The 27,735-nt window shown below is 39.6% G+C and overlaps 1 protein-coding gene across 2 annotated transcripts in view; it reads left to right on the top strand.

Moving 5' to 3' along the window:
* Nucleotides 1–27,735, top strand: part of LOC127660235 (phospholipid-transporting ATPase IA) — a 199,093-nt gene that overhangs the window by 11,550 nt on the left and 159,808 nt on the right. For both annotated transcript variants that reach the window (XM_052150366.1, XM_052150365.1), the window contains exons 2-4: nt 15,098–15,212; nt 21,117–21,216; nt 25,651–25,749. In XM_052150366.1, coding sequence (XP_052006326.1) covers nt 15,098–15,212; nt 21,117–21,216; nt 25,651–25,749 — 314 coding nt within the window. The remainder of the gene's footprint in view (nt 1–15,097; nt 15,213–21,116; nt 21,217–25,650; nt 25,750–27,735) is intronic.

Below are 27,735 nucleotides of genomic sequence, written 5' to 3'. Positions count from 1 at the left end.
TTGCAGCAATGCAGGTCTTTGGCATTTAGAAGCTGCTAGTTTAGGACCTGTGAGGAGTCTGTTTCTCAAACTAGAGACTGTGATGTACTTGTCTTTTTGTTGTGCATCTGGCCGTCCACTTCCCTCTCTATCCTGTTAGAGATTCTTTTTTCAAAACAGTAATGCATGGAATAGCCTTCATCTCTCTAAAATAATAGACTTGAGGATAAAATAATATTCAGGAGAATGTGTGTTTTCTTTTTGCCTATTTTTAAAACCAATATTTGACTTTACATTTACATTACATTTATGCATTTGGCAGACGCTTTTATCCAAAGCGACTTACAGTGGCACTTATTACAGGGACAATCCCCCTGAAGCAACCTGGAGTTAAGTGCCTTGCTCAAGGACACAATGGTGGTGGCCGTGGGGATCGAACCAGCGACCTTCTGATTTACAGTTATGTGCTTTAGCTCACTACGCCACCACCACTCCATCCTTGACTTGCAAGCATAAAGCAACTTGTAAGAACGCATTACCTCAGAAAACCCCCCACAGCATGGTAGCACAACCATTTTCAATAGTTCTAATAATAAGAATTTTCTTGAGTACCAAATTAGCACTTTAGAATCCTTTTGTAAGGAATAGGTGACACAGTATATGTTTGCCATCACAGGTAAAGAAAAAATAGAATAAATATAATTTAAAACAATTATTTAAAACCGTAATAATTGGCAATTCATGATTTTGACAGTATTTTGGATCAATTTAATGCATCCTTGGTGAAAGGAAGCAGAAGTTTCTTTCAAGAACAAAAATGTATTTTGTGTTCTAAAAATGGAATCGTATATACTATAGATAACATAATTTTGCTAAAGTAACTTGTAACATAATTACTTGTAGTTTTTCAGCAAGCAACTTATTTACTCTTACTTGAGTAATTTCTTAGTACTTCTACTTGTACTCAAGTGAATTATTTCTTCAGTAGCAGTACTTTTACTTAAGTTAAACAAAACCGTACTCTTTCCACCACTGTTTGTAACTATCTGCTTGTGGGCATATTATCCACCATGTGACCATGACCATTTTCAACAAGGGCATATGTGGCTTCATGAATGCATATTATACAGCATGTGCTAAATTATTAATCCGGCCTGTATGAATGATGCAGATGGTGGGAGAAGCCTTATTTGAACTGGGCTTATGGATTAATTCATGTTTGGATCATGTGCAGTGCATGCGGCTCATGTACCACAATCATCTTTCTCACCTATTTACTCCTACTACCCCCCACCCCCCGCGCGCACACACACAAATAAATATTATACAAATAAAATATTGAATACATCAGGACGAGCCAACTAGTGAGGTTCTAGATTTTAGATACTTTTTTAGAATGTTAAACTGTTTGCATGGTAAAACCTTTTCTGAAAAGTTTAATTTTTTTAGATGAATGTTTTGTACATCCCTATTAAAGGAGACCTATTATGCCCCATTTTACAAGATGTAATAAGTCCCCAGAATGTGTCTGAAGTTTCAGCTCAAAATACACCATGGATCATTTAGTATACCATGTTATAAGTGCCTCTTGGGTGGAATCAAAAACATGCTGATTTTTTGTGTGTCTCTTTAAATGCAAATGAGCTGCTGCTCCCCGCCCCCTTTCCGGAAGAGGGCTGTGCCTTTACAGCTCATGCTTCGGTTACTACAGCAACAACAATTCAGAGCCTATATGACTGACAGCGTAAATACCAGAGTTCAGGGAGGGCTGGACTTGGAAGAGAAATCGGCCTGGGATTTTACGTAGCAACATGCCCAAATGTTGAGCAGGGAGGGTGTTCACTGTCCTTTTCTGCATATCGCGGTGCCATTTTGTGGTACGTTCTGCATAATGTGGTGGCTCATTTTAGCTTATCGCGGCCCATTCAGCCCGTTTTGGGCCGACCCACTGGCCTGCTCGGTTCTCACGATGGCCAGTCCGCCCCGATAGGCCCCAAAGTGCATCGGCCCACCGGGAAAATGCCGGTATGTCAGATTACGAGTCCAGCTCGTCCACTGCGTCTTCAATGGCTCTGATGCCGGGAGTACATGAAGACTCTTATGTTCACTTTTACAGCCAACAACAGAACACTTATGATGCTTACGAAGCTGAGACATTATTCTTCTCACTGTATCTGCTCCAGCATGGAAAAAAATGGCAATTTTTGGGTCAACTGTCCATGACAAGCGTTCATTGAAAATCTGAGAAATATTGATATATTCTCCGTTGTTTACATAAGATCGCGCCTGAAGGAATTACCCTTCGTCATTGTTCTTCAACAAACAATGCAATCTGAGCAGCATTCATGTTGTAAAACTGTATATGATCATATATATTAGTCTCATAAACAAAATTAGATTTTTTTAAATGCGACGTTGTTTTATTCATAATAGCCAAGCAGTGCAGTCAGATTTTGTGCCGTCTTGAAAGGCGGAGCCTTAATTTTACTTTGTACTCCACCCAGTGATTTTACAGAGAAAAAAGCTTGCAGGAACCTAATTTTTTGTTGGATCTTCTTCAAATTTGAAACATAACTTCTTTATACATGTGGCTTTAAGATCATTGTATTTCTGGGTTGTCTTGGCACTTTTATTATTGTTTTTTTTTTTTTTTTGATTATAAAAACCTGTTCAGCACAAAATATTTCCATTACTATAAACTTCAGCTTCTCTAACTTTAAAAAGTAACAACATATATTAATTTTGAAATAAAGCCCAAAGTGATCAACAGGATAAATAAGCCAACGGTCTCTCCCTGCCTTGGTGAAAATTCATATATTTTCTGAAGAGAGGTGAGTGGAGGCCAGAGGCAATATTGAAGACACTTTGAAATAATGACTTATTGTGAATCATTTTACAGGCTGCTTTGTCTAAAGTGTAATCTTATTGTAATCAACATTGATGACAGTCAACAGATGTGCTGCATGTGTGGAAAAAACCTTTGCTCTCTAATTGTGCAAATTGCTCAATCATGCCTGAAGTAACTGGAAAAAAAATCAGTTGTCATTCACAGTCTGTAGTAAAAAAAAAGCCTCCTTTTCATTTACAAACTCGAACACATATTACCTGCATTAACACCATGGCTTAAAGGCGTATTTCACACCAAAAGTACAATTCTGTGGTCATTTACTCACCATCATATTATTCCAAACATGTATGACTTTCTGACTTCCGTTAAACAAAAAGTCTTCACAGGGTTTATTTGCCATATAATGAAATAAAATGGATATAGTGACTGTCGAGCTCCAAAAAGGACAAAAAAATACCATAAAACAAAAGTAAAAATAACTGAGCTATAAGATGACAGAATATAGTGCATAAGTAGTATGGGCTACTTATATAATACTTTTTTTTAAGTCTCCCGAAGTCATTTTATCACTTTGTGTGATGAACAAAATGAAATTATTCATTATTTTATTCACTCACAAATCAAATAATTAATAAACTCTGGAAATCAAATATGGCGGCTGTGTAGATAAAGTAAAATCTCCTTGTTTCTTGTGAAATGACACAATAAGATTTTGATAGGGCTCTAAGAAAACATTTATTTCCTGAATTCCATGTTTTCAAGTTTAATTAAAGTTTATCATTTAAAAAAACTAAAAAATTTCTATAAATTCATTTTTAATAATTACATTTATCGAATGGAAAAACAAAACGGTTATAATTCAACATACCATTACATAGGTTTTATCAAATGAATTGCTTCAATACAGAGCCTCACAGCACAATACTGGAGTGTGTACAAAAGAAAGAAAGGAAGTAAGGGTTTTGACAGCTTGAGGGTGAGTAAATGATGACAGAATGTTCATTTTTGGGTTTCGGTACTATTCCTTTCAGTACATATTCTGTATATTCATCAGAAACTAATGCAAATTATAGGTTTTAGTAACATTGGCAGGTGGCAAACTTGCACCACATCTGAATTCAGAATGTTTATACAATATAATTCATTCAGAAACTTCAGAAAACCTTCAGATATAAGGAATGCCAAACCATCAGGAAGTGAAACTGTTAACATAATGCCTCCCTCTCAGAGAGAAATGTCTCTGTGTGCCAAAGAATGACACACATTTTCTCTCCCTTTTGCCATCGTTTTTTCTCACTGCATTCAGGCAGTCTCGACACACACACACACACACACACACCTGCACACACAGTCTTTCAGGGCATATCAGTGAGTGCCAAGGCTCGGATAGGCCCTCTATGCCCCTCTTCCTCAAGCGGGCACCCGTCTGGATTGTGTGACCCCTGTGCCATTGTTCTGTCTGTTGGCTGACACAAGCAATAATCCTGATATCTGGCCTCCATCCAACCTCATTACAGTCCCTGCCACCATTGATCCTTCCCCCAGAGGCTTCCCCTCCAGTGACAGTTCCCTCTCTTTTACAATACTCTCTTTCCCTCTCTCTCTCTGATTTTTCTCCTCTCGGTTGGCACACCTGTTCTCATTCCCTCTTCCATTTGGTTATTTGCATGGCATCCATAGGCTGTGACCTCCACAGCTGACCTGTTTGCAATGCCCAGTCTACTTTTATATCCAACGTGTGGACTCAAAGAAGGATTGCAAGAGATTAGGGTGCTATTGAGGGACATGGTCAGTGACATGGAAAGCAAGGAAAGTCAGTATAACAGAAATAGATGAAGCAGGAAGAGTAAGGGGTATCAAAAGGCAGATCTGGAGCTATTCCTGTGTCTGGCGGACTGTTTGTTGGTGTCTGTATAGCCAGGCATGACTCGCCTGTGGTTACTGAAATTAGTGCAGAGGGAGGCAGTATGGCAATGAGGGAATTCTATGAGAAGATCACGTAGAGAAATGTATGTCAGACACTGAGCCTTTTTCCTTAACTTTATCTCTGTAGAGGAAAAAGGAACATGTGAAATGGAGATGGAAGGAGAAAGATATAATAAAAGCCACTCTGTAAAATGCAAGGTTACTTTAGACATAATGGAAAACTTTGACAGGAACTGAGCAAAAGTTTCTATGAAAATATTTTGAGGAGTCTCTGCTAAATTATGTTAACTATGCAGTTTTAACTATACAAATACACACATGCTTTTGTTTGATCCAACCCCCAACATGCCAGATTTGAAAGCAGCATTATACAGCCACTTTATAATTATGTAAAATATGTACTGTACTGAAAATTAAGCTTCTCCATTTTTGAGGAAGAAGATAAGAAAATGACTGCTGCAATGAGAGTTTTGGGCTCATTATCAATAATTTTAGTGCTGTCTCTATGACATCAACCTCTACATAATTTTACAGTTTGTTTCTCAGTAGGGGTGTCAAATACAAAGTTACTACATCAGTCACTGTCTCCTAATTCTGAGCTCACAACCCTTCTTCTGCAGCTCCTACTACAGTCATTAATTTTACAATTTCTTGTCCTTAATGTGACAGAGCATCTGATCAGATAGAAAACCCACCTACTTTAAGTCATCTTTAGACTTTTGAAATTGGTTTGGGCACAGATGTTGAAGAATTCTCTGTAATTCTAAATCCTAGCTGTTCATGTATCCTTTGATAAGAAAATTCAGTTTCATCCAGTCAATCTGAAGTTATTAATTTGAGCTTCTTAGACCAGAAATTTACTTTGCATATGTACTGAAGTGCAAATTAATGTCCAAAGCATAGTTTTAAGGTGTAACGTACAAGTTTTTGGTTTGATAACAGTAATAATGCCCTTTAACATACCCAAAATCTCAGTACTTAAGAGGGGCAATAGAATTCCATTCAAATATCTGTGCTATTGAACCGGATGTGGTGTTATTCAGGTAGCTGGCTAGAAATGGGTAATAATTTTAACTAACATCAATTTGCAAGAAAAATTCTCTTCAAACTTTTGCCGGCCATTTCCCACAGGTGTCAATCATTTGCCATGAATCCCGCCCGTCTCAATGACTTCAGGACAGCCCTCAGATGCTGCAGGTGCCTATGCCAGTCATTACTGTAAATAATGATATCGACCAGATATGCAGCGGCATGCGGTCTGAGGATTCTGTCCATGAGTCGCTGAAACGTAGCCGGGGCCCAGAATAAGCCGAAAGAATGGGTGACAAATTGGTGGAAGTCAAACTGTTTGGAAAATGCTGTTTTTTTTTTCACAGGACATGGGAGTTAAGGGGATCTGCCAATATCCCTTTATCAAATCCAGTGCCTCTCCTAACTTTTCTATAATACACACAGAACCAGACCGAGCCGTCATTCTTCGAAACCAGTACCACCGGGCTGGCCCAGTCACTGTGAGATTCTTCTATTACCCCCATATCTAGCATGGCCTTTAGTTCTTCCCGAACCACTTTTTTTTGTGTCTAGGTAATCGGTAGAGACAACTGTGTACCACTACCCCTGGGGTCCTTTTGATATGGTGCTCTATGAGATTTGTATGACCGGGAAGAGGCGAGAACACATTGGAGAATTCTCATTGCAACCTGGCAACCTCTGGGACTTGTGATGGTGAGAGGTGGTCTCTACCTGTTACCGGGGTAACTCGATCGGTGGCTTTTAAGTTCAACTCTGGTCCAAGCTCCTCCCTCTCCGGAACAACCATTGTCAAAGTCACGGGGACAAGTCTAGAGAGAGAGAGTGTGAAAATCTAGAGGAAGTCTAATAAAAATTATGCAGAATCTTAAATTGAATGAGGTGCACCCTTGCATCTCTCGACATAGACTTGACATTTTTTAAAAACCTACCCCATTCTCCATCTTCCAGAACTAAATTCAAGTCTCTCTCCCATAACTTCTTAAGAGATGTTAAAACCCCATCCCCTAGACTCTGAATTAGCCAGGAATAATATGCTGAAACTTACAGCATGCGTACTACACCCAAAGGTGGTACAGAGTAGATGGCACAGCTGTAAATACCTGAAGAATTGAGATCTGGGAATCCCAAACCACTGGATAATATTTTCAAAGGATTTCAACACTCCATTTTCATACAGGTCCCCTAGTGTAGTAAAACCCTTCCCAATCCATTCTGTCCAGCAGAAAGGGGACTTGTTGCACAATTTAGGGTTTAACCAATACTTTCAGCTGCGTTCAGATAAATATCTGAATTGAACCCACAAGAAACTTTTGTCCACACTAAATGCATGTGCAAGATAACTGGATGTGTCTTTACTTCTCTGGGCAGCTTGGTAGAAATACATTGCAATGGCAAGATGGGGGAAAGGACCTCCTGTTCGGCCAAGCCGACTGTTTGGGGGTGGTAAACTCTGGTCCAAATCGATTGAATCCCCAATAATACATACAGTTCACGTAGTGTACGTGATATAAATGTCGTGCCTTGATCAGGGAGGATTTTTTTCGGAATCCCACTTGGGAGATTATTCTGAAGAGTGCCTCCACAACACAACATTCTGAGATGTTGTGCAGAGGCAGTGCTTCCGGAAATCATTTTGCATAGTCCACCAGAACAACACAAAGAGATGCCCATGTGCCGTCCACTCTAATGGCCTGCGTCATTCGATACAACCAATCCTTAATAATGGAAAACTACGTATATGCGAGTGCAACGTCTGGCTGGAGGAGTTGACCATCAGTCACTTTCACTTGAATTGTCACGTCTCTCGTCTGCTCCAGAGGGAAATCCCCAGAAGGGAATCCTCTAAGGGCTGGGGAAGCCAAGACTACCCCTCCCTTACATCCTCGTGACGTGGAGCTGACATAGACAGCCCTGGCCCCTCCTCCGCAGCCAGCAAGTCACACCAATACGCTTTGTTGCAGGACCCATCCACACACATTCCCCTTAATAAGGTAGTAAGTGCCGGCCAATTCATTCCCAAGATTATTGGATGTGTGAGGTGGGAATTAACGAGCATCGACACTATGATTTTGTCCCTGAAATTGAATAATGACATTCACTACTGGGTAATTTTGCATATCCCTGTGCACACACCTTACCTTCACCCACTGGCTTGTATCCAAAGCCTCGGATTGTACCAAACTTTGGTGAATGGAGGTCTGATTACACCCTGAATCCACAAAGGCTTAATATGTACCCCCCTTAATTCTCACAGGCATCCGGTATGCTCCTACTCAATTGGGGGTGTCATTTGGCGCCTCAGGGACCCGGACCAATGTCTCAATTGTGGGGCTTCGGTCCTAAAAATGCCCAGGTTCCCCACAGTTCCAGCAGACTGGCCAAGACTTAACGGCCACACCCGTGGGACCTGGGGAAGGACTTACCCATTCTCAGGGAACAAGAATAGGATGAGGGGAAGGAGAGGAAGAAGGGGGAGAGAGAGTGGGTGAGAAAGAGAAGAGGGCTTGCCGGCCGCAAGATGGTCCTCCGCCAGTTGGACAATCTGTGACGCCTCTAGTGACACCAGAACGGCACCACAAGGTCTATCACTGCGTCGGCGTTATGCTCCCCAACCAGCAGCCCCCAGTGACCGGCGTCACAGAGCTGCTGCGCGAATGTGAATAGCCGGCCTGGCTCACTAAACATCAGCGAGTGAAAGTGCTATTGGTGTTGTTCTGCACTCTGGCCGACCCATTGCAATATGGCTTTAAGGTCCTGATACACCAGGAGGTTGGCCTGCCTGGCTCGTTAAAGGTCAGCGAGTGAAAGTGCTGTGAAAGTGTTGTTGGTGTTGTTCCAGACTCTGGCCGACCCATTGCAATATGGCTTCCTTAAGGTCCTGATACCCCAGGAGGTTGGCCTACCTGGCTCAATAAACGTCAGTGAGTGAAAGTGCTGTTGGTGTTGTTCCGGACTCTGGCTGACCCATTGCAATATGGCTTTTTTCAGGTCCTGATACCCCAGGAGGTTGGCAACTTGGAGTTGTTGTGCGGCCACCTGGGCTTCTCCTGACAGTAGCACAACAGTCAGACCACCTACTGGGTCTCTGGCCATCCTGATGCTTCCACCTCCCATTCAAACAACTCCACAATCACCTTTGGATCGTGTTCTGGTCCCATCTTCATAAGCATGAAGTGGGACATGGTGGGGGCCGCAGTCAGGGTGATGTCGGTAAAACACGCCTAGGGTATCAAGCTCCACAGCACCTGTCGAACGTCCACCTGAGCTTACATGATGGTCTGTTCCTGCTCCTAGCACAGCTCAAGCAAAGTCTGATGTTGGTTCTGGTGGATGCTGGTGAGGGTCTTGATCAGTTTGGTGAAGGGCAAAGACTCCGGGTTTCGGCACCACTGTGACAAGGTCTCTGACTTTGAGTTCTCTTGAAATAAGGAAGTGGAGCAGGGTGAACACTCCAACGTATGTCTTTTTTATTTCTCATATTATTCAGTGTCTCACAAAAACTCAAACACTGATTTTCTGCAACAAACAGATCACACACATAAACGCACTACTGTGTGCCACACTCTCTCTCCCCCCAGTGGTCTGGATTGCCCTTTTTATCCCTCTCCACTCTCACTGCAAACACAAAACAGCTGTTAGAGGTGATTTCCCACAGGTGTCAATACTTACCATTTTGTCTCTCCTGGTCTCGCTCTCAGCAAACGTTGCTCGACCATGCCCCCATCACCACACATTTTTAAATGCAATGACAAATTAAATAAAGCTTGCGAAGTTACAGTAGAAGTGGCTGCATTCACGTTCTTGCGTACAGTATTTGTCGAGCCTAAAAGTTATAACGACGCAACAGAATATTTTTCCGTAGGGACTAGTGCATTATATTATTATAAGTACAATATTTTATTCTTGTGGTTTCATAATATTCTGAAATTATATCCCATGATGTAGGTTAATTGGTCATATTTATTTATATTTCAAGATGAGAAGGGCACTTTCCCCCAGCAGGTTGTCTGAGTAGTGCCTGTCCAATTACCTCCAGTTCCTGCCATCATACTTGCCGGGCCAGCTGTCTCCATTTGGGTTCAGGTTGAGTTTTGACCCTGACTACTCTGCCGCTGCCAAGATATGCCGGACATCTCCAACCTATTCACTTCCTCTGCACTGCATTAGATTTCAGTTTGCTGCTTGTACACACAAAAGTATGGTCATTGAACTGTAAGGTTTTACTTCAATGATTGGATCCAGTTCATGCCCCTGTAGCACCCAACAGTATCCTATTTAAACAATAACAAGTAAAGATTGTAAAACAGTGAAAGCCCTTAAATGTAATAAATAATATTTTAATAATAAATTTAACACACACATGACGGACATGCCCGTTAACGATCTATCTCTTCCGCACCACCGTCTGTCATCGGCCTTTATCCCGCTCAGAGGCTTAATTAGCCTGATAAGGGACCGGGTATGTATAATCACAACCCGGCCCTGCCCTCCGCCCTGCCACACACTGGCTCTGTGGTGCTATCTAAATATTGTTCTATGTGCTTAAGGATCCCAACCAACCTGACATATCAACTTTGGCTTAACCAATGGCATGCATTTGGGGAGGGACTATTTGTGTGTTCAACAAATGGCAGATGGGGTGAGTGTTCAGGAAACTTGTTTAAAAACATATTTTTACAACATCGTTTTTGCCGCTAGAGCCCCAGAAATTACACAATACTCTAAAGAGCTAAATATTTTTTAAACTCATGTTTGTAATCCCCAAGTTACTCATGCTTAATTGAAAACCCTTAGCCATGATCACTACAACCTCCCCCCTCATGTCATTATGCAAAATTCTAATTCATGCATCTTAGATTAATGATTCATATCTGTTTTTTTCTCTCTCACTTGCTAACTATCTCGGTTAATTTTATTTGTAGTCACGGCTGAATGGATGATAGAATGGAGTCACTGTGATCGTGAATATATCAGTTGACACATAAAAAACATAGAATGCGCAAAAGCTTGTGGATAAGTGTTTTCAAATCATCTATGAATCGTGCATATATAATAAACGAGGGGTTTGCTGTAACCCCCAAAAATTGCACGTTTCTGTCAGCATGACACAGCATGTCTTGGTTTGTTGTGGATGCTGTTTGTTTTTATTGCACCTGCCAAAAAGCCCATTGCAAGCATCATCTCGGCAGCCACGAGGGCTGTGCCAATGATCCGATCAATCACTGCTGTTTCATATTTGGAGCCTGGCCAATGCGGCCTAAAGTTTACAGCTCGATGAGAATGACAATAACAGATTTATGATATAATGGCACATCAAAGTGAAACTGTGGAGAGATGACGATCTCGTTTGTCATGTGATTTGAAAGGTGCATTGATAGTGGCTGTCATATTAAACGGCTTTACTCCTCTGTCTCAATGTGTGAACTGGAATATATACTAAAAAGCAAGAACTTCAAAACTCCATGACTGTTCTGAGGATCTGTTGTTCCTGAACTGCTTGTTATGTGTGCACACTCACTGTTATTGTTTGCACTTCCTGTAACATGTAATTTCCCCTTCTGCACCAAATGGCTGCACTGCATGTCTACAGCTGGTTACACACAATATGTCAGCATTGTGTTTAAAAATATATTTTCTCTAGACTCCCTGTATCAAACCAGAATATAGCTGCTCAGGATTGTTTATTTGTTAGTCTGATTTCTAACTACTTTCGATTTTTTTGGTGTGAACAAGTTCAGCCCCCTGCCCCCACTGGTTTCTTTACACATTTTAGTTTTGTATACACATTTGCATCATCAGCATGAGTACTAGCAGCAGATTTTTAAGGAATACAGCACCACTCTAGCTGGGTAAAAACTCAGGACCCGAATATGCCAGCTTTGCTATTTAATTTGTTTTTGTCCCTTTGGATTTACCACCAAAATATTACGTGCACAGAACGATACTTGCATCTACGACGGCTGAATTGCAAGGGATGCAAAGAATATGAGCTATACAGGCAATTTATTTGGAGACTAAAAGGCTAGGTTAATAAGTGTGACTGGAAGTATGCAAAAACATAAATAATGGTTGGCTTCTGCAATTTTTGACTGATGACTTTCAAATGTTCCCCCAAGTAGAGTGAAATGATTGTGGGGATCAGCCAATAGTCCAACAGAAAGCAGGGGTTAATAAACATAGTAAATAATGTGTTAATGAACATAAAAATGCACAAAACGGTTCGTGTGAGTTAGGTTTGGGGTCAATTAGCTCAGTATAAAAACAACAGAAGTCAATGGAAAGTCTCCACAGACATAGACATTTTTTTTTTGTATGTGTGTGAAATGCCTTTTAAAGGGAGTGGACATTTACTGGACATACTCTGAGTTAAAAATGATGACCACCTGCCTGATGCTGTTGGTCCTCCGCTTGCTGCCAAAACAGCCGACCTGCTTAGGGATGAACTCTGCAAGACCCCTGAAGGTGTTCTGTGGTTCTGGCACCAAGACATTAGCAGCTTATCCTTTCAAGTCCTGTAAATTACAAGGTAGAGCCCCCATGGCTCGGACTTGTTGGTCCAGCACATCCCACAGATGCTCAATCGGATTGAGATCTGGGGAATTTGGAGGCCAGGGCAACACCTTGAACTCCTCATCATGTTCCTCAAACCATTCCTGAACAATGTGTACAGTGTGACAGGGTGCATTATCCTGCTGAAAGAGGCCACTGCCATCAGGGAATACCATTGCCATGATGGCGTGTACCTGGCCTGTAACAATGTTTTGGTAGTTGGCATGTGTTAAATTGACGTCCACGTGAATGGTCGGACCTAGGTTTTCCCAGCATAACATTACACAGAGCATCACACTCCCTCTACCAGCTAGTCATCTTCCCACAGTGCATCCTGGTGCTATCACTTCTCCAGGTAAACGGCTTACAAATACATGGCCATCCATATGATGTAAAAGAAAACTGAACTCATCAGACCAGGCGACATTATTCCACTGCTCCAAGGTCCAGTTTCGATGCTCACGTGCCCATTGTAGGCTCTTTCGATGGTGAACAGGGGTCATCTTGGGCACTCTGACCAGTCTGTGACTACGCAGCCCCATATGCAGCAGGGTGCGATGCACCGTGACAGTTTCCTCCCGTAACCATCTGGGACGAGTCTCTAGTTCTTGGAAGAAGGAGAAAGTGGGGCCAGGTGAACAGTTGATGTAAATCTTTATTTTTACACGCTCCAGTGTATCACATAGCTCTTGCTCTCCAGCAGACAAACACACACAGTCAGGATCATGTGTCGCTCTCGCTTCTGGCAGTCTGGATTGCCCTTTAAATCCCTCTCACGGCAAACACAAAACAGCTGTTATAGGGGATTTCCCACAGGTGTCAACCCTTACTGTACTCACTCTCTTGGCCTCACTCTCCACAGACGTCACTCGCCACAGTAGACCTTCTGTTGGTTCAGAGCAGATAGGATGGCTTTTGTTGTCCTCGCGCATCTATGAGTCTTGGAGACCCAGCATCCTGTTGTCGATTTTGTGGTTTTTCCCTCCTCAGGCCACTGTTGGTAGGCACTAGCCACTGCTGTCCGGGAGCACCCCACAAGCCTTGCCTTTTCAGCGATGCTTCGACCCAGTCGCCTGGCCATAACAATTTGGCCCTTGTCAAAGTCGCTCGCCCAGGTCCTTACTCCTGGCCATTTCTTCTGCATTTAACACATTGACTACGAGAACTTGTTCACTTACCATCTAATCTACCCAGAACTTGACATGTTGCCTGGTTACGAGATGATCAATTTTATTTATTTTAATGTGATCTCGTGTTACGTTAAATGAGATCAAATGACTATTCGACAGTGAACATTTTTGTCAACAATGTTTTGTTGCCGATAACGTTGACTAATCGTTTTAGCCCTACTCAAGCGCAAATCAGATAACCCACTTTGACTTTCCTCCTCTTTGTTTAGTCTGCCATAGAAATGTTCAGAATTTAAACTTTCTGTTTTACAGCTTGTGCGTGTTGTCACACTGCTAGTTGCAAACAGAGCAGGTAAACAAGTTCTATGAAGGGAAACTCCTAACGAGGAGGATGCAGTGTTCATACTCTTAAGCAATTACTCAATTTAGATTAAAAGGGTGCGCAGACAGTCATGTTTAGAACTTAATTACTTGAGGGTTCCCACAAACATGGAAAACTTGGGCTTTGTCAGGGTATTTAAAAATGTTATTTATTTTTCCAGGCCTAGTTTCCTGTTTTTGCTCTAAAATATTGTATCAGCTAGATATAGTGTGTGTGAGAGTAAAACATGCTTGCAGGCCATTGCAATGTCTGTTTTGTGTGCGATTCTCTCTTCTCTTGAGTTGGTCCTTTTCAGTTAAATTGTCAAACTTGTACACAATGGTCTGTGATTCATTAGTGAATCTTTTTTAATCAAAATTAGTTTTAATTAGTTTTTAAGGTCATAGAAAGTAATTGATATTCAGTGGTAAAAAAAAATGTGGGGACCCTTTTACTTTCAATGCCATACCTTAAATTAGCCACATACTGTATCTTAGGACAGTTACAGGGTGTCCTGTAATAGACAGGGCAAGTATTAGCACTAGTGTATGTGTGTGTGGATGCCTGCAGGGGAATCTGTTTGAGCTGCCCTTATTTCAGTCATCTGTCCCCTTGGGCTCAGTGTCCCTGTAACATTACACATTTCTTTTTCCAGTTGCTGTCAACTGCCCAAACAATGACTTAATCTACCTGGAGATCTGAATCAAGTGATTTGGGGCACCAGGGATTAGATTTGGGTTCTCTTTCTTCTTCTTTTTTTTTGGATTGAGTTTTCAGTGATTGTTTTAGTACCTTACTGATGTCAGCAGGTAAGCTGTCTAGCTGAGCCTTCTACTTCTTTAGAGTTTAAATGGCATGTCTTTAGCATCTCAGGGTCTGATATTAGTTAAAATCTTACTCCTGAGATTTGTTTTTAATAGCTGAATGATCTGTTATGGTGTAAAATAACCACTGATTTTTATAAAACAAGTAGGTTTTGAGCATTTGTCTTTTAAGGCTGTTGTTGAGTCTACATGCCTCCATCCATGTAGCTAAACACTCCTTTTCAATATGCTGAGAGTTTGTCCTTATTAATGTCTGTATATATGCTGAGAGCTCTGCATTCTTTGCTAATGGATTATGTAACAATCTACAAAATTTTTGCCTTGCTTATATCACATTTGATTTGTGTTTCCGTAATGCATTTTGTATTTTCGACTTTATTCTCTTTTGCTTCATTTACTTTGTATTTTACTTAATTCTTTCCTTTCTCTCCATCTCTCTTTGTCTCAGGCTATGAAAAGACAGAAAATGCATCAGAGAAGACCTCTCTAGCAGACCAGGAAGATTCCAGACTGATATTCATCAATCAGCCTCAGTTCACAAAGTTCTGCAGTAATCATGTCAGGTAAGGCCTGTGCTCATGTGTGCATTGTGTAAATAGCGGTTCAAATGAAAAGCAGAACTTTTTCCGTATGGTATAAAGTAGCCTAAAGCTGAACAAGTAGAAGAATTGAAAGCTTTGTGGTCACCATGATTTTGACAATGATGCTTTGACCATACGACCATAATTTACTCCCCCAGGCCATCCAAGATTAATCTAAATTTCTTTCTTCATCAAAACAGAATTTAAGACTTTAAAGGATTTCATTTCAGGCTTCCTCCTCTAAACAATGCAAATGAATGTACTCCATTTTTTGACGGTCCAAAATGCATATTAGGGGAGCATCAAAATAATCCACACGACTCCAGTCGACAAATGAAGTTCTTCTGAATGCAAACAATTGAATATTTTGAGAAACAAAACAATATTTATATACTTTTTAACTACAAATATTTGTTTTGTACATCTCTGTGACGTGTGCTCATGAAAGGGATGATGTAAGCTTGTTTGTAAGGTCACGCGTCATGTGGAGGAGGAGGCAGGAAGCCCGTTTTTATTATATATTGTTTTTATTAAAGTGTTTATTTTGAGGTTGCACCAGGGCAGCATATTAAGGGTGGGTTTTAGGGCAGCGCTGTGGGGCAATTGGCCAGATGGTGGGAATGCAGATCAATTTTTGTCTCGCGGTTTGAGGTCTTAGGCTATTGGTCCCAGCTGACACGTTGCTAGCAACCACGTAACTGGCCTGATTGTGGGAAACGGCTAGTGAGTACTAGTGACAGCTTTTCACAACAGATGCTAAATAACAAACTCTGATGTCAAACAAAAAGTCTCTGCTCTGTACTCTTGAAAGCACCTTTAGAAAAAACTGTATATGTGGAACATTAAAAAACAAGCAAGTTTGTATTTGACAAGGGCAGATAAATTGTTGCTGAAATTAAGCAAAGTTACAGCATCCAGTAACACCCGAGTGTCCAAGTTAAATATGGACTCTTAGTGATGGTGTTGTATGGCTGGCAGGGGGAGAAGGTTTGTGCTGCAGTCTTAAGGAACTGTAGTGCTAAATAACTGATGTCTTCTGAATCACACTCAAGCATTCTCACCTTTGCTGTTTCTTCAGTGTGAATCTGATATAAAAATACCACAATTATCTGATAGGCTTGGTTTTGTATAAATCAGATATTTTCAGCTTTTTTTTATTAAATTTACCACACTGAATTAATCTACTGAGTCAGATATAAAGGTGTGAATAATATAATGTAATCTAATCTGATCGGTTTGATATGCACTTGCCTTCAAACACTCAGACACTTACACAAGCTGTTGCCCAGAAGTGTTTTTTTCTCCCACCATGCAGTGTTAGAACAGTCATCCACAGTACTTCCATCTAGTGATCAAACCGGCCACTGCAACCATTAAAAAATAAATAAAATAAAAATTACTTGCCATTAATGTCATAGTATGATTATTTTTGGGTTGTTTATCTTTGCTTTGAGCCAAAGTCCCTTTAAGGCAAGTCAGTTCACTCAGTGGCCATCTTGGTAATGCCCCCAGGCAGCTATTTCTTGGTATTTATTGGTATGCAAGTGTAGCTCCAATCTACTTGAATCTGAAAAATACAAAATCTCAAACATTTTAGATTGTGATCTTGATTATGATTATATTTTACATTTGCAATTAGATCTGACAATAATGGTATCACAGCCTCAAAATACTTCAAGAACAGTATTTTTCAGGCAGGTCCAGTTCAAGCGCATGTTGATGGAGCTAAATGGTTCTTTTAACTGAAAGATGGGACTTCCATTTGCACTGCTGCCATATTAAGAGATTAAATTTCTCCCATTCATTTTGCTACAAGTGGTTCTATCAAGTTGTACTCATAATCAGTCATCATTCGTCTAGAACGTTCACACGCAACTTTCCAGAGTCAGGATATCATTTTAATTTCCTTATGTTAGAGGTAGTAACGCATTTAAATCGTCAATTCTGTTTAAACGGACTGTCTCCTAAAAGGGCATGGAAAGTGACAACAATTTGATAAGAAAAAAATAAGAAAACTGTGGCACACATACTTTGTGATCTGCAAACACAATATACCCCAAGTAATGTTCCAGTAAAAGCATGACAACCAGTAAAACCTTTAACAATCATACCAGAAAACTGCCTTGCCTGCCGCTGCTGTCTCAAACTGCTATAGCTTCCCCAGTCACCACATGCACGACACCATAGCCAGTCCTTTTTGGTGCCTACGGCCATGACATAAACCTGTGTTATGGTGCCAAATACGACCCGACAGCTAAAAAAAAAAGAAAGATTTGTAGGCTAAGCTTACTGTAGTGAATCTGGGTAAGGCAAAGACAGGAGATTGAACACCAATTTTAACAAAAAATTATATTCCATAGTGCAGCTTTAATTATGGAAACAGTATTGCTAATACTTAAAAGTTTGTCTCACACAGTATTTATAAACAGGTCTATTTACATGAACATTTACAGTATAGCAGCTGCCTTAATATTTTTGGAAGGGCCCCTTAAAATAAGACCATTATATTTGAAAGTCCTTGGTATTAAAATGTTAGAAACCCCTTTATTTGAGTAGGCTTCAAAGCACATTGCACTCTCTTAAAACATCAAGGAAATCCCAGTTTTCTTTTTTTTCTCACCTTTTCTCCCCATTTTTGAATGCCCATTTCCAAATGCGCTCTAAGTCCTCGTGGTGGCGTAGTGACTCACCTCCATCCAGGTGGCGGAAGAAGAATCTCAGTTGACTCTGTGTCTGAGACCAGCAATCCGCACATCTTATCACGTGGCTTGTTGAGTGTGTTACAACGTAGACATAGCACATGTGGAGACTTCGCTATTCTCCGCAGCATCCACGCACAACTCTCCACGCGCCCCACCGAAAGCTAGAACAACATTATAGCGACCATGAGGAGGTTACCCCATGTGACTCTACCCTCCCTAACCGGGTCAATTTGGTTGCTTAGGAGACCAGGCTGAATTCACTCAGCCCTGGATTCGAACTCACTACTCCAGGGGTGGTAGTCAGCATCTTTACTCGCTGAGCTACCCAGGCCCCCAAGAAAAACCCTGTTTTCTATCATATGTCCTCTTTAAGCAATAGAGTGCTTTGAGATCTGTGTGTGTGTGTGTTAGATTAGGACTTTATATTAATAGGCAATTATATGCCTAGTGTGAACCGTAGAGGTGAAGTGTGTGCTCCCAGATGTGGACACTCATTGTCAGAGCTGATAGGGCAAACTGCTACACCAAGCATTCCTGGATTAAGCAGTACAAACCAGAAGAAACAAGATGTACAAACCAGTCTACCAGGAAGAGGGATCACATAGAATTTCACTTGAACGAAACACTCACACACTCTTAAATTAAACAAACACAACCTTCTTGAACAGAACTTGTATAATAAGCTGTATTAAATTACATTAACGTAAACACACACAATTTTCATGTAACACAAAAAAGAAACAAAAAACAAAAAAGAGCGTCAAACTATTTGTGCCTTAGGAAGACACGATAAGCAAATATGTTGATACATTTGTAAATACGTCACCGCCAACAAGGCCACAACCTTCTCTCCGTTATATGTATTTACAGCACATGGATAAACCCTGAGGTGGCGTTTTGATGAGCGGTAATGCTAGTCACCCTGTTGACTGGCTGATGAGCCAGCTTCCTGAAACCCTTGTGTATGATCCATGTTTATTTAGAAGCATAATAAAGCTAAGTAGTGTACAGGAAATGAGAAGAGAGACGCAGGTCAGCTCACTGTACTGTTGTGTCTTCTAGCAGGTGACATTGAGCTTAAAGTCATTGGAATGAATACTTGTGTACTCAAATGTTCTCATGCATGCTTACTACACAAGCAGGCATAGGCACACACATTCACAAACCACTACGATACATGAAAGACAGAGTGCATGCATTTGTTTGTGTTTGATAATGAGGACAGATGGAGCTGGAAAGGAGTGGGACAAAATTGCAATCTCACTTGCTCTCTCTCCATTCTTCATGAATTTGAGTTGCCCAGAAACATTATCTGAAGAATAATAAGAGCTGAAGCTAGTCAGTGTTTTCCACCTGAGGCAGCTTCACTGATCAAATGCTGAAAACCATCCAAGAGAAAGCAGAGAATAGAGAGATCGACAGGCCCCTGACAGAACGTTTCATCTCGTACACTGCTGCTAATTGCTGTGATACGCTGTGCTGTTTGCTGTGGTCTGATAGAGATCTCTGTGAAGACTGGATCAGTGAAACGTAGAGAAAGTGAGAGGACCTGTATCAATTTCCATGTTAGTTACGTTTCACTCAGTGTATGTACTGTATGTGCGTACGTGTCTGTTCAACATCAACGTCTGATCTACATAGCTTTCAAACCTCTAAATGGTGTTATCTACAGATCAGGGTATGATGGCCGATATATAATGTATATTTAATATATGTTTAATGTTAACAATATAGTGCATTGGAGTAATTCTAGTAAAAGTGTGTGCATTCAGTTCAAGTTGGGTGCAAGTCTACGGCACATTGTAGCAAAATTAGGCATGGGTGGGGAGGGGGGAAGAGTCAATTTACGTAAACTGATATAAATGTTGCATATTTTATTAAGCCACTTTAACTGCAACATTTTTACCCTTTAGTAAAAATTTTTACTAAAGGGTACATTTTTTACCCGATTTTCCGGCTGATTTGAAATATGGACAGACATGCTAAAAATAATTTTAATACTTAGTTCTTAGTACTACCTGTAACTTTTTTAGAAAAATCTGTACACCTACGTATTCATGTGATTATCTAATCAGCCAGCACTGTGACTGCAATGCATAAAATCAAGCAGATACAGGTCAGTAGCTTCAGTTAATGTTCACATCAACCATCAGAATGGGGAATTTTTTTTATTGTTGATGCCAGATGGGCTGGTTTCAGTATTTGAGTAACTGCTGATCTCCTGGGATTTTCACACACAACAGTCTCTTGAGATTACTCAGAATGGTGCCAAAAACAAGAAACATCAAGTAAGCGGCAGTTCTGTGGATTGAAACACCTTGTTGATGAGAGAGGTCTACGGAGAATGGTCAGACTGGTTCGAGCTGACAGAAAGCCTACGGTAACTCTGATAACCACTTTGTACAATTGTAGTGAGCAAAATAGTATCTCAGAATGCACAACTCGATGAATGAGTCAGATGGGCTATAACAGCAGAAGATCACGTCGGGCACATTATTAGGACCATATTGTTCCTAATAAAGTGCTGAGTGAGTGTATGAATCTACAGACATAATTGCAATGTGGATCTTGTGGATGCATGATAACATTTAAAAAATATCATGGATGATGATAGTGGTGATGTAAAATAAGTGTTTTTCATTGTGCTGTTCTTTTGGTTTGTGGGAGGATAAAGAGGCAGATACCAATGTTTAGAGTGAAGCGTTTATCTCCGTCTAAAGTGGCCTCGCTGTCTTGGCACTAATGTATGTGTAAATCAGTCGTAATTCTGAGAGATGGAGGCACTGGAAAGCTTCAACCATACCACACTCACCCATCTCTCTCTGTGTGTCTCAAACTTAGATGTTCTTTATGGTCATTAACTGGCTCACTCAATCACTCACTGTGTATTTGTGCTCATATGTGTGATGGGTGTGGCCACAGAGAGGAAGTGTGATTTGTGCTAGTTCTGGTTGTTATGCCTGCAAGCTTCCATTTAATATCAACATTTATGACACAACAATGACTAACTGAAACTAAAAACTGTGAGAAATAAATGGGTAACAAATCAAATATATCAGCTCAGTCTGCTGATGTCAGGTGGTTAGATGACGTGGTCATTGTTGGGCTGTTAAACACTGAACTAAAATCAAGTCCCAAGTTGTCCATCTTTCTCATTTCTTCTTTCCTCCTTTCTCTTGTCCAGCACTGCAAAGTACAATGTGCTCACATTCCTGCCTCGGTTCCTATACTCCCAATTCAGAAGAGCGGCCAACTCCTTCTTCCTCTTCATCGCACTGCTGCAGGTAAGACTCCAACTCACAGGGGATGAGTACTGATGACAAGTTTGAGAGGTTATGACTGTCAGCTCTCACGATCACAGATAAACATCTCTGAGTGTTCCCTGACCCTGCACAGCTACTGTGTTACTTGAGTTGGTAAGACTGATAGAAGAGCCTTGGATTGCACTTGATGATATCCTTTCTAGACTGTTACTTCATGCAGTAAGGACTTTAGTAGTTGTGACTGTTGAATTTTGTGTTTAAACCAAAGTTGCCAAAATTACCCTAAATTAAAAGTATAAAATCTGCTTTATGTTCAGGGTGGAGCTTGTGTTTTTGGTAAGTCTGATTTGGGGTAAGATCCAGAAATTTTATAAAAAGGTTTATCAAAAGGTTAAATTATTATAACACATAAATCAATTGGTTGCAGTCATTTAAATAAGACATCTACTGTTTATGTATGCATAATTGTTAATTTCAACATACACAACAACAACATGCAGATGGCCTACAAAGACGAAACAGATGAAAAAAACACATCTGCCATCCCAGATGTGTATGTATTTCCTACTTCAGCAGAACAGATATGAAGATTTCTATAAAAACATTTCAGCTGTGTTTGTCCATACAATTCAGGTGAATGGGTGCCAATAGGCTGCTGGCTGTTTGATGGTCCAAAGTCATATTTCGGCAGCATAAAATTAATCCACATGACTCCAGTTGATCAATTAATGTCTTCTGAAGCAAATCGATAGGTTTGTGTAAGAAACAAATCGATTATTATAATGTTTTGGACTTTAAATCGTTACTTCCAGCCAGCATTGGGATGCTATTTGAAATGAGTCTCACGTGACCTCTGTTCTCGTTTGTGCCTCTGTTATAAACAAAGCGCATGCTTCCGATTTCTCGTGTGAACGCGTCATCAGGCTTGCCTCACGCGACAGCACCTTGATGGGTCGACTGGATCGACATTTTTAATTATCTATTTATTTTTTAAACAAACCTATCAATTTGCTTCAGAAGACATTAATTGATCGACTGCAGTTGTGTGGATTATATTTATGCTGCCTAAATATGCCTTTTGGACCGTCAAATAGCCAGCAGCCTGATGGCACATATTCGGTTACATTGTATAGACATACAGTGCTGAAATGTGCTTGTAAAAATCTTAATTTAGGTTCTTCTGAGGAAGGAAAGACATCTGGGATGGCTTAAAGTTGAGTCAGTCATGAGAGAATGTTCATTTTTGGGTGAACTAATCCAGTTTTGGTTTCAAGTTTGGTGAACTTTTCCTTTTAATGGCATTATATTAATGTATTCATTTATTTAGCTTGGGTTGATTCTTTTTCTAATAATATTGCTAAATTCTGTCACTATATATACCTATTCTATAATAATGCAAAATGAACTAGCGGCAATTTAGAGATATTTGTATTATGTAAACTTTATATGATGCTGTGTAAATGTAGCTGATTCTGTCTTAACTGAACTGATTTGGAAATGTACAGAAAAAAACTTTATATGCATGCAGTACCTTGAATGAGATATAAACTGAGGTATACCATGAAACAGTTACATCTTGTTTGCACAGAAAAAGTATTTGCAGTGGGTTTCTGTGGAGTATGTTTCTGACTTTAGTTTAAACCATTATTTATTAGTCTATTATAGTTTTTACCTTTTCCCATTTTTATTGAAAACAACCATAGAGAGAGAGCAGGGATTGATTCGGAAAAGAAGGGGGAACATAAAATAACACTAATTCTTGCTTCGCCCACATGAGCACAACAACCTGTTGGAACACTTGCTAAAGCAAAAGTCCATTGCTTCAACAGACGAAATCTTCCTATTGTGTAGAAGGCAGTAAATGTGTACTGTTTTGAAACTATAACAGACTTTGGCTGCTCTGCTTTACATTCTGTGCAACTGCCAGACAGTGCAGTCACTGAGGGCTTCAGAGTGCTATAAATGTGCTGTAATTTAAGAGACAGAAGGGACAATGTATCCACAACTGAGCAACCCAGCTTGCACCTGAGGATACTCTACACATTAGATATGTGCCTCGGTTTTCAGCAGGCTGAATCAATGAGCTGTGGAAAAGAGAGATGAAGAAAGAAGAGCAACCGTGAGAAAGACGAATAAAACAAAGTGAGTCAGGTGGCTTTGAAGTGCAGGTTCTGTGTATCTTCATTTCGCTGCTGTCAATGCAGTGACTTTGAATATACACGCAGTTGAGGAAGGTTAAAGAGCAAAAACAGCAGGGACAGGTTTACTGTGGCGACAAGGGGGCCTAGGCAGCCATTTGATCTTTATGTACTGTTTGTGGTTTTATCGAAACCCATCACTTATGTCACACTTGCTGTTGAATGTTATGTTATATGAAATTAGTGCTATATAAAAAATAAAAAAAAATCTTTAAAAATTAAAGAATACTATATTGAGATATCCTGATCATTTTTTGTCTATTTTCAGTTTATCTCTACAAATTTATGTATTTGCTTTGAAATGGTTCAAAAGGGTTATTTTTTCAATCACAGGAACCATAATAACAAATAACAAACAAGTAGATAAATTGTAGACTTGAAGCCAAGTACTTTAAAATACTTAATTTAAGAAGTAAAATACAGAAAAGTAAAAATTATCAAGGCATGTTTACTAGACTGTTTTTTTTTTTTAATTAAATCAACACAATGAATTTGTATATAATTTAGTAAGCTGCACTATATACAGTGCCTACTATATCTATTACACAGTTCAACATATACAATATCAATATGTATACCATGTTTAAAGGGATAGTTCACCCAATCCTCTCATCATTTACTCACTGCCATGCCATACCAGATGTGTGACTTTTTCATCTGTGGAACAGAAACATAGATTATTAGAAAAATATCCCAGTCCTGTAGGTCCAAAAAGCACAAAGGCAGCATAAAAGTAAACCATAAAACTCCAGTGGTTAAATCCATGTTTCAGAAGCGATTATAATAAGTCCTTTTTTTACCAATTATCTTCCCTGCCCAGTAGGTGATGATTTAAGTTCTTAATGCATATCACCAAAAACAAAAGAAGCATGTGAAAGTTAAAGTAGAGATTGATAGTAAAAAAAGGACTTAAATATTGATCTGTTTCTCACCCACACTTATACGCTTCTGAAGATATTAATTTAACCACTGTAGTCATGTGTATTGCTTTGATGCTGCCTTTATGTGCTTTTGGAGCTTCAGTTCTATTTTTAAATATTCTTCTAAAAATCTTTGTTCAGTAGAAGAAAGTGATACACATCTGGGATGGCATGAGGGCGATACATTATGAGAGAATTAAAAATTTTGGGTGAACTATTCCTTTAAGTGCATGTAAAATACCACAGAAACTTCTATGAAAATGTTTTGATTGATGAAGCAAATTGTTGAATCAGAGTTTTTAATCAATTAATTTGTACAGTTTACATTAATTTACAGTTTGAGCTGATTGACAGACATTAATTGAACATACAAACTTTAATGCTGTTTTTGCTACTGAAGTATTACCAATTAGTGTCACTAAAAAAAGTATCTGTCTAAATTAAAATATATCTGCAACGTCTGTCCATACTTGCGAATTGTGAAAAAGTTAACTAAATCAGTCTAATGACTCTTTCTTTAGGAAAACTAAATTGCCAAATGAAAAGCACATTAAACTCATCGTAATATCACAATGTTCAATAATTATATATATCTTACCAAATTACTAAATTAAATATATCTCAAAGACCTATTTACGAAACCTCTTTTAGATGTATGGCCATGATCAACAGTGCATTACCAGATATTCTCACAATGGTTACACCAGGGTTTCATTATGATCAACTACTCTGATTTTTTTTATGGAACTGCCACTGTGGTTTGGTTGGGAAAGTACAATTCTGTTTAATTGATAGGCTGAGGGGAAAGTGTGTCGGCATCAGGTTAAAAGGGATCCGTTTCGTGATCCCTATTGTATGTCTGTGCATTGTTGGCCTCTCCCTGAACTCGTCACAGCACTGATACTTTATCTGATTGGGACTTTCCACATCCAAACACAATCAGTTTATTAACATTATTTAAACTATGTGAGTTTTGCTTAAATAAGGAGAAAAATATTAGAAGTTTAATTCAGTTCTTGTTGAGTGACCCAACTGGACACACAGAAGTATGTGGAACTCTGCAGAAAAGTTCAACATAGATGGTCAACTGTTATGATTCCTGAGCAACAAAACAAGAGCAGTTTGTCAAACTCTGAGTGTTTCTCCTGTAGCCATAAATTTCACACTAGTTTTTGTACGTGACATGTGTTTGCATGCCCTGTAGGTGATGCCTATAGGCCTTGCGTACCATGTGTATCCATGTTTTGATTTTGCTCTTATGGAGTTTGGAGGGAGGGATTAACAAGAAGACAACTGAGATCCATGTGGCTGTGATTCCGTTTGTTCTTTTCTTTCAGCAAATCCCTGATGTGTCACCGACGGGACGATGGACAACACTGGTACCGTTACTCTTCATTCTGGTGGTGGCCGCAGTGAAGGAGGTTATAGAAGATCTGGTAAGAAAGTATTCAAAACATATTTATGCTTTACTTTACACTAGCATAATGAATACATGCAAATATACAAGCACACACCCCAGTATGCATCATATGTTAAATTATGATGTTATGAACAAAGTAGTGTACGTATTTACTGTAAGATTTTCTGTATTATACATATAAAAGAGATGCTTAAGTAGGTACTGGAGTCTTAGATGATTAATGCTGGATCAAATTAACAGGCAGAGAATCAGTTGTATGCCAGGCACGTACTGTATATCGACTGAGGTTAATTTGAAGAGCATAAGCCTTTTAAATGCTATGCAAATGTACTGAATCCCTTCTGAGAGTAATGCAGTATTTAGTCTCTGCATATATTGACCACTGACATGGACATTGTACTTTGTGGAAACTGTAGTAGATAAAGTATCATCAGATTTGAGTCATTGGCTTTGGCTTAGAGGTTTTGATGTCTTAATTTTACTGGGTTACATTTAGATTTAAATATCAGCAACAGTTAAAAATGTTACTATCATGTCCTAGTTATCATAAAGACCCCTTGAAATCTCTTTGACGAGGCTACTGTAGTATTGCCAGATTTCCTTTCGAAAAAGGAAAATTTGGTGGGACATTTCGCAGGGGATCGTCATTCTTATTCTAGAGAGCATTTGATTGGGCAAGAATCTGTGTAGCGCAAGATGAGTCATCAATATTTGTTGTTGTCAATATTTTAAATGTCTATATCTGCTCAAATTAGAAGTACTCTAGCATATAGATGGCCTAAAAGCTAATAGACATGGCCACAATACACACATTTTTTAGGCAGTGAAATTAAGCCAGAATACAAATGCTGTTTGTTCTCTGTGCCTCTCACGTTTTTAATAATGTACCTTAATTCCTTTTTAATGATGCCAGGATAAATTTTAATGAGCGAGTAATGAGAGAGAACAATGCTGTTCACCGTGTCTGCTGTGTAATCATGCTTGCTGTGGGTTTTATTCTCTCTTGCCCTTCACAGCTTTTATATAATCTGAGTCCGTGTTTAGACAGCACTCAGATTTACCTTTTTTACTCTTTCTGATAATCTGGAGATCACATACACGGCAATATGCATTCCACTGCGATCAGTGGCAGGCCTTCAATTTGATTCATGCCATTAAGAAAACACAGTTTCACAATGAATAAGACACCCTATGCCTTTGGGCATCATACATTATGTCACAGCTAACTAATAATATCAATTGACATTTTAAAAACATGTCCACGCAAGAAAGCCAGAACTTGAAACACACTTAATGCTCAAGCAAGCATCGTTTTAACTGCAGCATGACTGTTTTGTGTCTCCTGAACAGACATTCAAAAATCATAATTTTTCATATGAATCTACCAAGGAGGTCCATAAAACCTGGAAAATCACAGGGTACATGGTTATGCTGCGTTCCATTCAAGTTGGATGTGGGAGATTCCTACTTGATATCTCAGACCATAAATGTATTCCGTTCCCCGATATTCGGAAGATGACGATTAAGGAAACTAAACTGTAATGCTCCCGTTAGCTTAGCAGTGGTTTGAGATGTCTCCTAGCAACCCAACTCATAAACAATACTGCAGGGCTAGCGTTTGTGCTTAATGTGTACGATTATCAAAAGAGATTATGTTTTATACACCTGTTAAACAAGCTTTAATATCATGTAATGCGGAAACAATCTCATTTATCGATATTACTTAATAAAGTGAATGTTTATCAATTACTTTTTATATCTCACTGAGTGTCGACATCTCTGTGAAATCGGAGTTGAGAATTTCTGCACAAGCCTACAAGTTGTAATTTTGACTTTAAGATGCATTCCATTGCACTTTTCCTATTACGAATTTGTAAAATCCGACTTTCCAAGTTGAATGGAATGTAGCACTACTTTTCAAAACTTGATCTGACACCGAATGCTCAAGCAGCCTAATATATACGTAGAAAATTCCTGATGTTGCTATAACAATGCAAAAAGC

This window comes from Xyrauchen texanus, chromosome 19, assembly GCF_025860055.1.
Source record: "Xyrauchen texanus isolate HMW12.3.18 chromosome 19, RBS_HiC_50CHRs, whole genome shotgun sequence".
Lineage (NCBI taxonomy): Eukaryota > Metazoa > Chordata > Actinopteri > Cypriniformes > Catostomidae > Xyrauchen > Xyrauchen texanus.
This window is presented reverse-complemented; position numbering and strand designations above follow the sequence as displayed.